Consider the following 13455-nt stretch of genomic DNA (forward strand, 5'->3'; position numbering starts at 1 on the left):
GATTTTGATGTTTCGTTCCAGGCTAAGTCGGTGTATCGTGCCCTCCTCCGATCTGCTATTGTTGTTCGGAAGGCTGAGCCCGTGATGGCTCAGGTCGGTTTGTTGGACAAGAAGCTCCGTCATTCGCAAGCTGAGGTGGCTAAGTTGAAAGAGCAGCTCGAGGCTACCGAGGTAGCGAGGGAGAAGGCAGTGAAGTCTTCCGAGGAAGCCGGGACGGAGATCCTCCTTCTTTCCGAGGTCGAGACTTCGCTTCTTTCCCAACTGGGCGAGGAGCGGCAACGGGCTTCCGACGCGGGTTCTCAGGCTGCCGTGCTTCTTGGCGAGCTGGAAGTTTTAAAGGCCGAAGTTGCTGCCCTGAAGAAAGAGAAGACGGAGTTGTTGGCTGATACTAAGGGTGCGATCGTTGCCACCGAGGAGACGATGAGGGCTCAGGCTTGGGTGTTGGCTCCGGGTGCGGACGTGTCTGTGATGGGGGCTTTCAAGGCCGTCCGTGATGGCCGAATTGTTGACCTTGAGTAGTTTTATATCTTGTAATTTTAGTTTGCTTTGAACTTAGTCTTTGTTTTGGATATTTGGTCGGCCGTGGGCCGTGTATTTGGTATGTTTTGAACTCTGGGTTGTGCCATTGCGGCCGCTTATAACTTGCTTTCTTTTTAATGACTCGTGTGGCCGTTCAGGCCTTATGTTTATTTTGAGCCGTTATGTCTTTAAGCCGTCGTGACTTAGGACCTTTAGTAGGCCGCTTAGTGTTTAGGGATATCCGTTTGTCAGGCCCCGAGGGTGATCAGTTCTCGGTGTTTGTGGCTGTGTTTCTATTCCGTTTTGGGAGGTAGAAGGGGGAAGGGTAGAACATAGTGGAATTTTATTTGGGCCTCGTTAAAACCCTCCGTGATGACAGGAAAGAGTACCCGAGTTTAATACTTTAATTTAAACAAGGAAAACAAATGTAGTAAAGAGGTAAAATCTGAGTAAAAGGAAATTAAAAAAGACAAGGGGGACCTATGGCGGTCAACCTAAGTGTAGTAGCGTCACAAATTGGCGGCGTTCCATGTTCTCGAAATTTCGTCGCCGTTGAGTCGTTCGAGCTTGTACGCTCCCCTTCCAATTGCGGCTTTGATTCTGTATAGTCCTTCCCAGTTGGGGGTGAGTTTTTCTTCCCCTGGGGTCGGGGCTTTGATGTCGTTTCGTCGTAGAACGAGGTCGTCAGGCGCGAATTCTCGTTTGATGACGCCGTGGTTGTACCTTAAGCTGATTCTTTGTTTAAGGGCTAGCTCCCTGACATGGGCTATGCTTCTTTCTTTGTCAATGAGGTCTCGTTCCGCTTCCTCGTCGTTACCTCCGACCGTTTTCCTTGGGCTTGGGTCTCCTATTTCTACTGGGACGACGGCCTCCCCTCCGTATGTTAATCGGAAAGGGGTTTCCCCTGTGGTCGTTTGGGGAGTGGTTCGGTATGACCATAGAACCGATCCGAGTTTGTCGGCCCATAGTCCTTTGGCTTCGTCGAGCTGTTTCTTGAGTCCTTTGATGATTATTTTGTTTGCGAATTTCACCTGTTCGTTTGTTTGGGGGTGTTCTACCGAGCTGAAGTGGTGGGTTATACGTAGTCCTTCTAGGAATTCTCTGAATTTTTTGTCAACAAATTGGGTTCCGTTGTCCGAGATGACGATCTCGGGGATCCCAAATCGGGTGATGATCTGTCGCCAGAGGAATTTTTGGCATTGGGTTGCCGTGATGGAGGCCAGGGGTTCGACCTCAATCCACTTGGTGTAATAATCTATGGCGACAATGAGATATCGGAGTTGACCGGGTGCCGTAGGAAAGGGTCCGACCAGGTCGATCCCCCAGGTGCCGAATGGCCGCTCTGCCGATATGATGCTGAGCTGGTGTGGGGCGGCCTGGTGAATGTTGGCGTGCCTTTGGCATTTATCGCAGTTCTTTACTAACTGCATGGAGTCCCGGATAACCGTGGGCCAGAAGTAGCCGGCCCGGATGATTTTCTGGGCAAGGGGTTGCGAGAATCCGCGTTTGTATAGTTGTCCTGCGATGACTGTGTAGTTGGCGGCTTTCTTTTTTGTCCATTTTTCCTCCTTGGGGTCTTCAGGTAGCGTTCCGTTGAGGAGGTATTGTAGGATAGGGTAGGTCCATGATCCTTGGCTGGGGAGTGTCAGGTAAGCACTAGCCGTTGTTGATATGGATGGTGATTTAACGACTTCCTGAATTAGCGATTTATTGCCGTGTCCTGGTTTGGTGCTGGCTAGTTTGGAGAGGATATCTGCTCTTGTATTTTGTTCTCTGGGAACGTGCCGTATGGTGACGCGATCGAACCCTTCTTTCAGTTTGTTTACCTTAGCGAGGTATTGTTGGAGTAAAGGGTCTCGCGTTTGGTAGTCTCCGTTGATTTGGGAGCTGACTACCTGGGAATCGGTGTTTACTTCCAGGATTTTTGCTCCGACGTCCTTGGCTAGGGCTAGGCCCGCTAGGAGGGCCTCATATTGTGCTTGATTATTAGAGACTGGGAATTCGTATCATACTGACTGTTCGATTATGACCCCGGCGCCTCCGGAGGTGGCGTTTGACGAGCCGTCGACGTGCAGCTTCCATGACTCGGGAGCTTGGTTTCCCGGAGTCATTTCGGCGATGAAGTCGGCCATGGCTTGCGCTTTGATTGCGTTTCGGGGTTCGAACTTGATTTCGAATTGGGACAGCTCGATGGACCAAGCTAGCATTCTTCCTGCTAGGTCAGGTTTTTGTAGCACCTGTTTGACCGCTTGGTCGGTCCGGACCGTCACGGGATGGGCCTGAAAATATTGCCGTAAGTGTTGGGAGGCCATGAGGAGCGCGAAAGCTAGCTTTTCCAGGCGTGAGTACCGAGTTTCCGTGTCTTGTAGGACTTTGCTTATGAATTAGATGGGTTTTTGTTCTTTCTTCTCATTTTCGCGGATAAGTGCTGCTGCGAGTGCTTCTTCCGTTATGGAGAGGTATAGGTAGAGGGTCTCCCCTGTTTGGGGTTTGGCGAGAACTGGTGGTTCCGCTAGTACTCTTTTGAAGTGTTGGAATGCCTCTTCACATTTTGCTTCCCATCTGAAGGGGGTTCCTTTCTTCATCAGTTTGAAGAACGGGATTGCTTTTTGTGCTGATGCTCCGAGGAAACGGGATAACACCGTGAGTCGACCGGTGAGCTTCTGGATGTCGTGGAGGTTTTTTGGGCTTGTCATCTCAAGGACGGCACGACATTTTTCCGGGTTTGCTTCAACTCCGCGTTGGGTGATCATAAAGCCGAGGAACTTCCCTGCCTCCATTCCGAAGGCGCATTTTGTCAGGTTGAGTCGCATATGGTGCTTTCGCAGGGTGTTCATTATGACCTTGAGGTCGCTTATGAGTTGTTCGCCGGATTCAGTTTTGGCGAGCATGTCGTCTATGTAGACTTCTAACTTTGTTCCGGAAAGGTTCTGGAATATTTTGTTGACGAGCCGTTGGAACGTGGCTCCTGCGTTCTTTAGGCCGAAGGGCATGACTGTGTAGCAGTATGTCCCATCGGGGGTGATGAATGCTGTTTTCTCCTCGTCGGGTTGGTGCATAGGTATTTGATTATAGCCGGAGTATGCGTCCATGAAGCTGAGGTACCGATGTCCGGATGCGGCGTCTACCAATCCGTCGATGTTTGGCAGGGGAGAGGCGTCTTTTGGGCAGGCTTTGTTGAGGTCTGTGTAATCGACGCACATTCGCCACTTCCCGTTGGACTTCTTTACTAGTACGACGTTTGCCAACCACGTCGTGTAAGGTAGTTCTCTGATGAATTTTGCTTGCCACGGGTGCCACGGGTTTGGCTTTGGGATCTACGGCCAATCGGTGGGACATCAGGTCGGGGTCTATCCCGGGCATGTCGGCTGGTGTGAAAGCGAACAAGTCTTTGTTCTGCTTCAAGAATTGGGAAAGGTCTTCTTTAAGGTCGTTTAGGAGGTTCCTGTTGATGAAAGTATATTCGTCTCTGGTTCGCCCTACTTGTATTTTTTCCATGTCGCCTTCTGGTTCTGGCCTGGGTTGGCCGTTTTGTCGGGCGTCCAAATTGGCTAGAAAAATTCCGGCCGCGTTGCGAGATTTTTTCTGTAAAGCTAGGCTGGTGTCATCGCATTCCGCTGCGACTTTGCGATCTCCGTGGATAATGCCGATGGAGCCGTCGTCCGTTATGAATTTCATAAGGAGGTATTTGGTGAAGATGATGGCGGAGAAGTCATTGATTGTCTTTTTCCCGAGGATGACGTTATAGGCGGTGGAGTTTTTTAGGACCACAAATTCGGATAGAATTGTCTTTCTTTGGTTGCTTGCCCCTATGGTGAGGGAGAGGGTGATGGAACCGTCCGGTTTGAGAAAGTTGTCCCCGAGTCCCGTGACGCCGTTGCGGTGTGTTTGGAGATTTTCGCTGCGGAGTCCGAGCTTGTCGAAGGCCCCTCGGAAGAAGATGTTGGAGTCTGCGCCGGTGTCCACCAGTATTCTTCGGACTGGTCCTGTTCCGATTCTCGCCGAGATGACGAAAGGTGCGTCTTCGGCCGAGGTGCCGTGCTGGCAATCCTCGGGTAGGAAAGTTATCGCTTTGTCGGCTGTGATAGCTGGGGCTTGGTCTCTGACGGCCAAAACTTTGAGGTCCTTTTTAAGTGCTAATTTTGACTTGCCTGACACATCTTTGCCCGTGATGACGTTTACTATTAGGGCCGGGTCGTCTTCTGGGCTTTCCCTGGGAGGTTGCTTTTGTGTTCTCGGGTTGCGTCCTGCTCTTTCTGGCGACCTGTCTCTCTCCGCACATTTTGGTTCTCTGATGATTTTGGCGAACTCTGAGAGCTTGCCGTCTCTTATGGCTTGTTCAAGGGCGTCTTTAAGGTCGAAACAGTCTTGTGTCCTGTGCCCGTAACCTCGGTGGTAGTCGCAGTAAAGGGTTTTGTTGCCTCCCGTTCTTTCTTTGAGTTGTCGGGCTTTCGGCATGATGCCTCGATCTGCTATTTGGTGGTATATCTCGGTAATTGGTGCTGTCAAGGGTGTATAATTAGAGAACTTGCCGATTCTTGGTGGTCGGTTTGTGTTTGTCGGTTTGGGGTGGTCCCTTTGATTTTCTCTGGGTGGTGGGTTATGTCGTTGCGCCGGGTTGCCATGTTCGGTGTGGGTGTGTTGTCGCTTGTTGGCAACGACGACCTGGCTGACTTCCTCGTCATTTATGTAATCTCTGGCGACGTTCTGGATCTCGTGCATGGTCCACACTGGTTTGGTGGTGAGGTGTTTGCGGAAGTCTTCGTTCATGAGCTCGTTAGTTAAGCAGAGGCTTGCGACTGAATCCGTGAGACCGTCGACCGTTAGGCATTCGTCATTGAAGCGGTCGAGGTATTTCCTTGTAGATTCGTCTTATTTTTGTGTCACCCCTAGCAAGCTGATGGGGTGTTTAGCTTTAGCGATTCTGGTGGTGAACTGGGCCATGAACTTCCGTGTGATGTCGTGGAAACCAGCTATGGATCCGTTCGGGAGGGCGTTGAACCATTTGATTGCTGGCCCGGCTAGGGTCACCGGGAAGGCCCTGCATCGGACTGCGTCGGCTGCTCCTTCTAGGTTCATCCTAGCCTCGAAGGCAGTTAGATGTTCCTGGGGATCCTTAGTTCCGTCGTACTTCATGTCGGTGGGTTTGTCGAAACCTTTGGGGAGTTTTGCTCTTAAGATCCTTTCTGTGAAAGGTGTAGCTCCCATTATTGTGTGGTCGTTTCTTGTGCGCTTGGTTTCTCGGTGTCGCCGATCTTCATCTGAGTCGCGCTGATGACTTAGATCTTGGGAGGTACTGCGGTTGTGCCTTTTGCTGTACCGTCGTTCCGGCGACTTTTCTCGCCTGGGGTCGCGCGAGGTGCTGCGATTATCTTTCCTATCGTGTCGCCGTGTTGGCGATCTACCGTGGCGAGATTTTGATCTAGAGGTTGCGTGACTTCCGTGTTCGGTATTATACCTTTCCTTGGAAGCTAGTCTGCCTTCGAATTCTTGAACTCGGAGGCAAAGATCTTGGATTATTTGTGCCACTTTGTCCCCTGTTTTCTCAGGATGTCGCGGATCCGGAATGATGTGATCGTTTTCTTTATTCTGTGCGTGGTGGATGGTGCTTGCTATCCTTCCATGGTTTGTGACCTCCTGATGCTCGGGGGTCGGGTTCTTTGCTCGAGAGTTATCCCGGCTTGAGGAGGTTTCTTCGAGTACGTCCCCCATTCCGACTCTAGTCGGCGCAAGTTCCCCACAGACGGCACCAATGTACAAGATGTCTCTGGTACGGGTTGAGAGATGGATCGAGAACTTGCGGATTGAGGTAGATGCCGGATCACTTGACTGGAGCAATGGGGGGAGGTACCTGCAAAGACACTCCGACGCTCAAGTCAGAATGGATCTAAGAGGTATAAGGTGTGAGGAATGAATGAATACCTGGAGGGATCTGGGTCCTCTATTTATAGGTGATGGTGAACATCTTATCTTATCTTATCTGGCTAAGATAAGGGAGACGTTTGAATTCGAAAGTTGGTTAGGAACTTCAGCGGGCCGGTTCCGGGCCTTTTGGAAGGGCGAAGCGGATCGAACCCAGGTAACCGGGTTCGGAGACCGTTCCGGGTATAGGATCCGTGGACTGGATCCGTAACAATTTTCTTCTCAACTATTTTATAAAAAAAAAATTATATAATCAATGATATACAAATTAATATTTAATAATTATCTATGTTGATGAGATTTGTCAATACTTCTAATATTTTATGTTATATCTTTTTCGTAATTGTTATTATGATTATTTCTTATATTATAACGAGTCAATCATCAATAATCAATAATACTAATTATATAACAGGTTACATTATGAGGGTTAGCACGTTGATGTAGCACATTTTAGTGTCAATTTGAATACCTCCTTTTTTTTCAACTATTTTTTTAAAAAAAATATTATATAATTAATCATACAAAAATTAACATTTAATTATGTTAAAATTTGAAATTAATTCTAATATTTTATTTCATATTTTTTTAGTAATTATTATGATTATTTTTTGTATTTTCATCTGTACTGTACCCCTAATATCTCGGATAAAACTAAGTCATACCTCGGTGTAACGGCTCTATCCCAACAGAACACTCCCCACAATCTCAGATGAAGATCAGTCCCCACAATCTCGGACGAAGATCAATTACCAAAATCTCAGAAGAAGCTGACCACTAAGCTACAAACTTATCTATAAAGTAGGCTGAGCCATCAATGAAAAGATCACAAGACAAAAATACTTCGTCCCGAAAACAACATACTTTAGAGCTATATCACCAATCATATACACTCTTTATTTATTTTATCTCCTTACTAACTTGAGCGTCGGAGTCCCTTTTGTAGGTACCACGCTCGGGTCCAGGTTCACAAGGATGTCATCGACTCGGCCAAAGCCACCAAGCATAGTGAGATTAACAGAGAGCCGACGTATAGATCGGACAGAGTATCCTTGCAAGAACATTTAGCGCCCATCGTGGAGCCGGAAATTAACTTCACCCCACTCCGAAATTATAATTTTTATAATTCGTATTTGCTTTATACCTCTTTCTCTTTGCAGAAAAGGGAACATGACTGATTACCCAAAGACCCAGCAACCCCATCAAGCTAACGCCGATCTCCTGGCAGCCAACGCCAATCTCCTGGCGGCCAACGCCGCTCTCCAAGCAGAAAACTAGCAGATGGCGGAATTATTAGCAGCAATGCAAAATAACAGAGATCAGAAGGTCGATAGCAAGAAGACAAATGTTGATCAACACGAAGAACATTAATCAGAATCCAACGCAAAGACAAGGGAGACACCCCCAAAAACCGGAAGACGGCAAACCAACCCGTTTTTCGAGAAGATAATGAATTTCAAAATGCCCAAGAACTTTACGCTACCAATGACCTTAACGCCATATAAGGGGATCAGGGATCCTAAAGTTCATGTCACAAAATTTGAGTCTATGATGTTCCTTAATAGTGACTCCGATCCCATTCTATGTCGATCTTTTCCTACATTTTTAGATGGAGTTGCCTTACTATGGTTTTCTAATTTGCCTGTAGGGTCCATAACCAGCTTTGACGAGTTCGCCAAGATGTTCATCAACCACTTTGCAGCATCTAAAATCTATGCAAGAGGTTCGGATTATCTCAGCACAATCAAACAAGGGCAGCACGAAAGTATGATGGATTACATGACGCGCTTCACAACGGTGGCCATAGAAATCCCCGACCTTAACCTAGAAGTCCAGCTGCATGCCATAAAAAGTGGCCTTCGACCTGGAAAATTCCAGGAAGCTATAGCTGTGGCGAAACTGGAGACATTGGAGGAGTTCCGAGACAGCCACCGAAGAAATTGAAATAGAAGAATTGTGTGAGACACGAAGAAACGAACGACCACCATCACGGAAGGAAGACGACAGGCCGAACAGGTCAAATAACAGAGATTCCAAAAAACCTTTTAAACTAACTCCAAAATTTGATTCATATACCGGGTTTAATACCAGTAGAGAGGACATCATCAAGGAAATACTCCACAACAGACTTATAAAGCCACCAGTCAAGGCAGGAACATACCAAGACCAAAAATACGTGGACAAAAGCAAACATTGCGCATTCCACCAAAAGTCCGGCCACACCACTGATGAATGCGTAGTAGCAAAAGACCTACTGGAGAGATTGGCCAGACAGGGATTATTGGACAAAATATATCAGTTCCAAAAGTCAGAAGGAGGCAACCAAGGACATCGACAAGCCGAGATATGGCTCGGATCACAAAGAAAAAGGAACATGGCGTGGCTCAATCGAAACCCCTACCTCCAAAGGAGTCATAAATTACATATCAGGCAACTTCGCAGGAGGAGGACTCACCAACACAGCTAGGAAAAGATGCTACCGGACTATGATGACAATGGAAGGGTCGCACCAAAACCCAACAGTTCCGACCTCAGCTGCCCATATCAGTTTCAATACTGACGATTTCAAATCACAGACACCAAACTTGGATGATCCAGTAGTAATCTCGGTGCACATGGGAGAGCTGACCGTAAAGAAAGTTCTGCTCGATCCGGGAAGCAGTGCCGATATCCTATTCTATTCCACATTAAAAAAGATGCAGCTAAGCGACAAGGCATTGCAACCATCAGGAGGAGAATTAGCAGGGTTCTCAGGAGAAAGAGCCCCTATATCAGGTTATGTATGGCTGAGGACATTGGGAGAATTCCCAAATTCCAAAACACTAGACATCCAGTTCTTGGTAGTCGATTGTGTTAGTCCTTACAATATCATCTTAGGACGCCCCTCCCTTAACTCCTTTGGAGTTATTGTTTCTACCATTCATCTATGTGTCAAGTTTCCTGTGCAAGATAACACAGTAGCGACAGTCCACGCCGACCATAAGGAAGCTAGACAATGCTACAAAGCAAGCCTGAAGAAAATCACAAAGGAGGCTATCCCGAGAATCCATTAAGTATACAACTCGGAAAGCATCCCCACCCTGGCCGAAATGGATCCTAGGGACAACAACAGTCACCCCTCCCAAACGAACGACTTAGAAAAGGTACAATCGGATGAAACAAATCACTATACTAACATCGGTTTGGCTTTCTCTGCAGAACAAAACAGAACTTGGAGGACATATTAAAGGCCAATGTCGACCTGTTCGCCTGGACCCCTGCTGATATGCCAGGGTGATGAGCGGATAATTTATACGCTTTTTGGCATTGTTTTTAGTATGTTTTTAGTAGGATCTAGTTACTTTTAGGGATGTTTTCATTAGTTTTTATGTTAAATTCACATTTCTGGACTTTACTATGAGTTTGTGTGTTTTTATGTGATTTCAAGTATTTTCTAGCTGAAATTGAGGGACTTGAGCAAAAATCAGATTCAGAGGTTAAAGAAGGACTGCTGATGCTGTTGGATTCTGACCTCCCTGCACTCAAAGTAGATTTTCTGGAGCTACAAAACTCAAAATGGAGCTCTTCCAATTTCATTGGAAAGTAGACATCCAGAGCTTTCCAGAAATATATAATAGTCCATACTTTGGCCGAGTTTAGATGACGCAAAAGGGCGTTGAACGCCAGTTCTACGCTGTTGTCTGGAGTTAAATGCCAGAAACACGTCACGAATCAGAGTTGAACGCCAAAAACACGTTACAACTTGGCGTTCAACTCCAAAAGAAGCCTCTGCACGTGAAAAGCTAAAGATCAGCCCAAGCACACACCAAGTGGGCCCCGGAAGTGGATTTATGCATCAATTACTTACTTCTGTAAACCCTAGTAGCTAGTTTAGTATAAATAGGACTTTTTACTATTGTATTAGACATCTTTTGATCATTTTTAGATCTCTAGACCTCCATGGGAGGCTGGCCACTCGGCCATGCTTACCCTATGTTCACTTATGTATTTTTCAATGCTAGAGTTTCTGCACTCCATAGATTAAGGTATGGAGCTCTGCTGTTCCTCATGAATTAATGCAAAGTACTACTGTTTCTCTATTCAATTCAACTTATTCCGCTTCTAAGATATTCATTCGCACTTCAATATGAATGTGATGAACGTGACAATCATCATCATTCCCCCACGAACGCGTGCCTGACAACCATTTCCGTTCCACCTTAGATTGGATGATTATCTCTTGGATCTCTTAATCAGAATCTTCGTGGTATAAGCTAGATTGATGGCGGCATTCATGAGAATCTGGAAAGTCTAAATCTTGTCTGTGGTATTCCGAGTAGGATTCTGGGATTGAATGACTGTGACGAACTTCAAACTCGCGAGTGCTGGGCGTAGTGACAGACGCAAAAGGAGGGTGAATCCTATTCCAGTATGATCGAGAACCTCAGATGATTAGCCGTGCTATGACAGAGCATTTGGACCATTTTCACAAGAGGATGGGACGCAGCCATTGACCACGGTGATGCCTCCAGATGATTAGCCATGCAGTGACAGCGCATCGGACCATTTTCACAGAGAGGATGAAAAGTAGCCATTGACAACGGTGATGTCTTTACATAAAGCCAGCCATAGAAAGGAGTAAGACTGATTGGATGAAGATAGCAGGAAAGCAGAGGTTCAGAGGAACGAACGCATCTCTATATGCTTATCTGAAATTTCCACCAATAAATTACATAAGTATTTCTATCTTTATTTTCTGTTTATTTATCATTAATTTTCGAAAACTCCATAACCATTTGATATCCGCCTGACTGAGATTTACAAGGTGACCATAGCTTGCTTCATACCAACAATCTCCGTGGGATCGACCCTTACTCACATAAGGTTTTATTACTTGGACGACCCAGTGCACTTGCTGGTTAGTTATGCGAAGTTGTGAAGTTATGTTTGGACCATGGTTCTGTGCATCCGTTTTTGGTGCCATTGCCAGGGAAAAAAACGAACAAATAATTTTACAACCTAATCTGAGTAGCAATTTCGCATACCAAGTTTTTGGCGCCGTTGCCGGGAATTGTTCGAGTTTGGACAACTGACGGTTCATCTTGTTGCTTAGATTGGGTAATTTTCTTCTTATTTAAAAAAAAAGGGTTTTCAAAAAAAAATTTCAAAAATTTCTCATCTGTTTTCGAAAATCATTCTAAAATTTTTTAAGAATGAATTCTAGTGTTTCATGAAGCATGTGAAGCCTGGCTGGCTGTAAAGCCATATCTAAATTTATTTGGACTGGGGCTTCCAACCCAACATTATCAAGAGCAAGCTAGTTGTTGCTAATCCACCTGCTGCTGTTCCTGATCCAAAAGATTTACATGCTAAAGCTTGACTGGCTATTAAGCCATGTCTAATCCTCAGATTGGAGCTTTAGACTAAAGAGTGCAAGATTCCTGGAATTCATATTAAAAATTTTGGAATCCTTATTTTTCTTTTTTACATTAATTTTTGAAAAAAAAAAATAATACAAAAAAATTATAAAATCATAAAAATAAAAAATATTTTGTGTTTCTTGTTTGAGTCTTGAGTCAATTTTTAAGTTTGGTGTCAATTGCATACTCATCTAGCATTTTTCGAAAATTACATTCATGCATTGCATTCATCATGATCTTCAAGTTGTTCTTGATAAACCTTCTTGATTGATCTTCATATTATATTGTTTTGTGTTGTATGGTGTTTTTCATATGCATTCTTGAATTCTTAGTGTCTAAGCATTAAAGATTTCTAAGTTTGGTGTCTTGCATGTCTTCTTTGCATCAAAAATTTTTCAAAAATATGTTCTTGATGTTCATCATGATCTTCAAAGTGTTCTTGGTGTTCATCTTGACATTCATAGCATTCTTGCATGCATTCATTGTTTTGATCTAAAAATTTTCATGCATTGCATCATTTTCATGTTTTTCTCTCTCATCATAAAAATTCAAAAAATCAAAAAAATATCTTTCCCTTTTTCCTCTCATAAAATTCGAAAATTTGAGTTGACTTTTTCAAAAAATTTTAAAATCTAGTTGTTCTCTATGAGTCAAATCAAATTTTCAAATTTTATCTTTTTCAAAATCTTTTTCAAAAATCATATCTTTTCAAAAATATCTTCTTATCTTATCTTTTTCAAAAATTTGATTTTAAAATATCTTTCCTAACTTCTTATCTTCTTATCTTTTCAAAAATTGATTTTCAAAATTTGTTTTAACTAACTAACTAACTTTTTGTTTGTTTCTTATCTTTTTCAAAACTACCTAACTAACTCTCTCTCTCTAATTTTCGAAAATATCTCCCTCTTTTTCAAAAATTCTTTTTAATTAACTAATTATTTCAAAATTCAATTTTAATTTATTTCTTTTTTTTAATTTTCGAAAATCACTAACCATTTTTCAAAAATAATTTTCAAAAATCCTTCTCTCTCATCTCCTTCTATTTATTTATTCATCTACTAACATCTCTCACTCACTCACCAAAAATCCGAACCCTCTCTCTCTGAGTTCAGATTTTCTCTTCTTCTTTTCTTCTACTCACATAAGGGAACCTCTATACTTGGGTAAAAAGGATCCCTATTATTATTATTTTTCTGTTCCTTCTTTTTCATATGAGCAGGAGCAAGGACAAGAATATTCTTGTTGAAGCAGATCCAGAACCTGAAAGGACTCTGAAGAGGAAACTAAGAGAAGCTAAAATACAACAATCCAGAGATAACCTTTTAGACATTTTCGAACAGGAAGAGGAGATGGCAGCCGAAAATAATAATAATACAAGGAGAATGCTTGGTGACTTTATTGCACCTAATTCCAATTTACATGGAAGAAGCATCTCAATTTCTGCCATTGGAGCAAACAATTTTGAGCTGAAACCTCAATTAATTTCTCTAATGCAGCAAAACTGCAAGTTTCATGGACTTTCATCTGAAGATACTTTTCAGTTCTTAACTGAATTCTTGCAGATCTGTGATACTGTTAAGACTAATGGAGTAGTTCCTGAAGTCTACAGGCTCAT

At 44.1% G+C, this 13455-nt stretch overlaps 2 protein-coding genes across 2 annotated transcripts; both read left to right on the plus strand.

The window, feature by feature from the left end:
- On the plus strand, window positions 7927-8385 carry LOC107633690. Its single transcript, XM_016337294.1, has one exon. The coding sequence runs from the start codon at window positions 7927-7929 to the stop codon at window positions 8383-8385; it is 459 nt and encodes a 152-aa protein (XP_016192780.1).
- On the plus strand, window positions 8931-9494 carry LOC107633689. The gene has a single exon (XM_016337293.1). The coding sequence runs from the start codon at window positions 8931-8933 to the stop codon at window positions 9492-9494; it is 564 nt and encodes a 187-aa protein (XP_016192779.1).

Source organism: Arachis ipaensis, chromosome B03, assembly GCF_000816755.2.
Source record: "Arachis ipaensis cultivar K30076 chromosome B03, Araip1.1, whole genome shotgun sequence".
Lineage (NCBI taxonomy): Eukaryota > Viridiplantae > Streptophyta > Magnoliopsida > Fabales > Fabaceae > Arachis > Arachis ipaensis.

Bases quoted from the DNA above. Each gene is read 5' to 3' on its own strand.
- LOC107633690 (XM_016337294.1), top strand. From the start codon at position 7,927: ATGACCTTAACGCCATATAAGGGGATCAGGGATCCTAAAGTTCATGTC.
- LOC107633689 (XM_016337293.1), top strand. From the start codon at position 8,931: ATGACAATGGAAGGGTCGCACCAAAACCCAACAGTTCCGACCTCAGCT.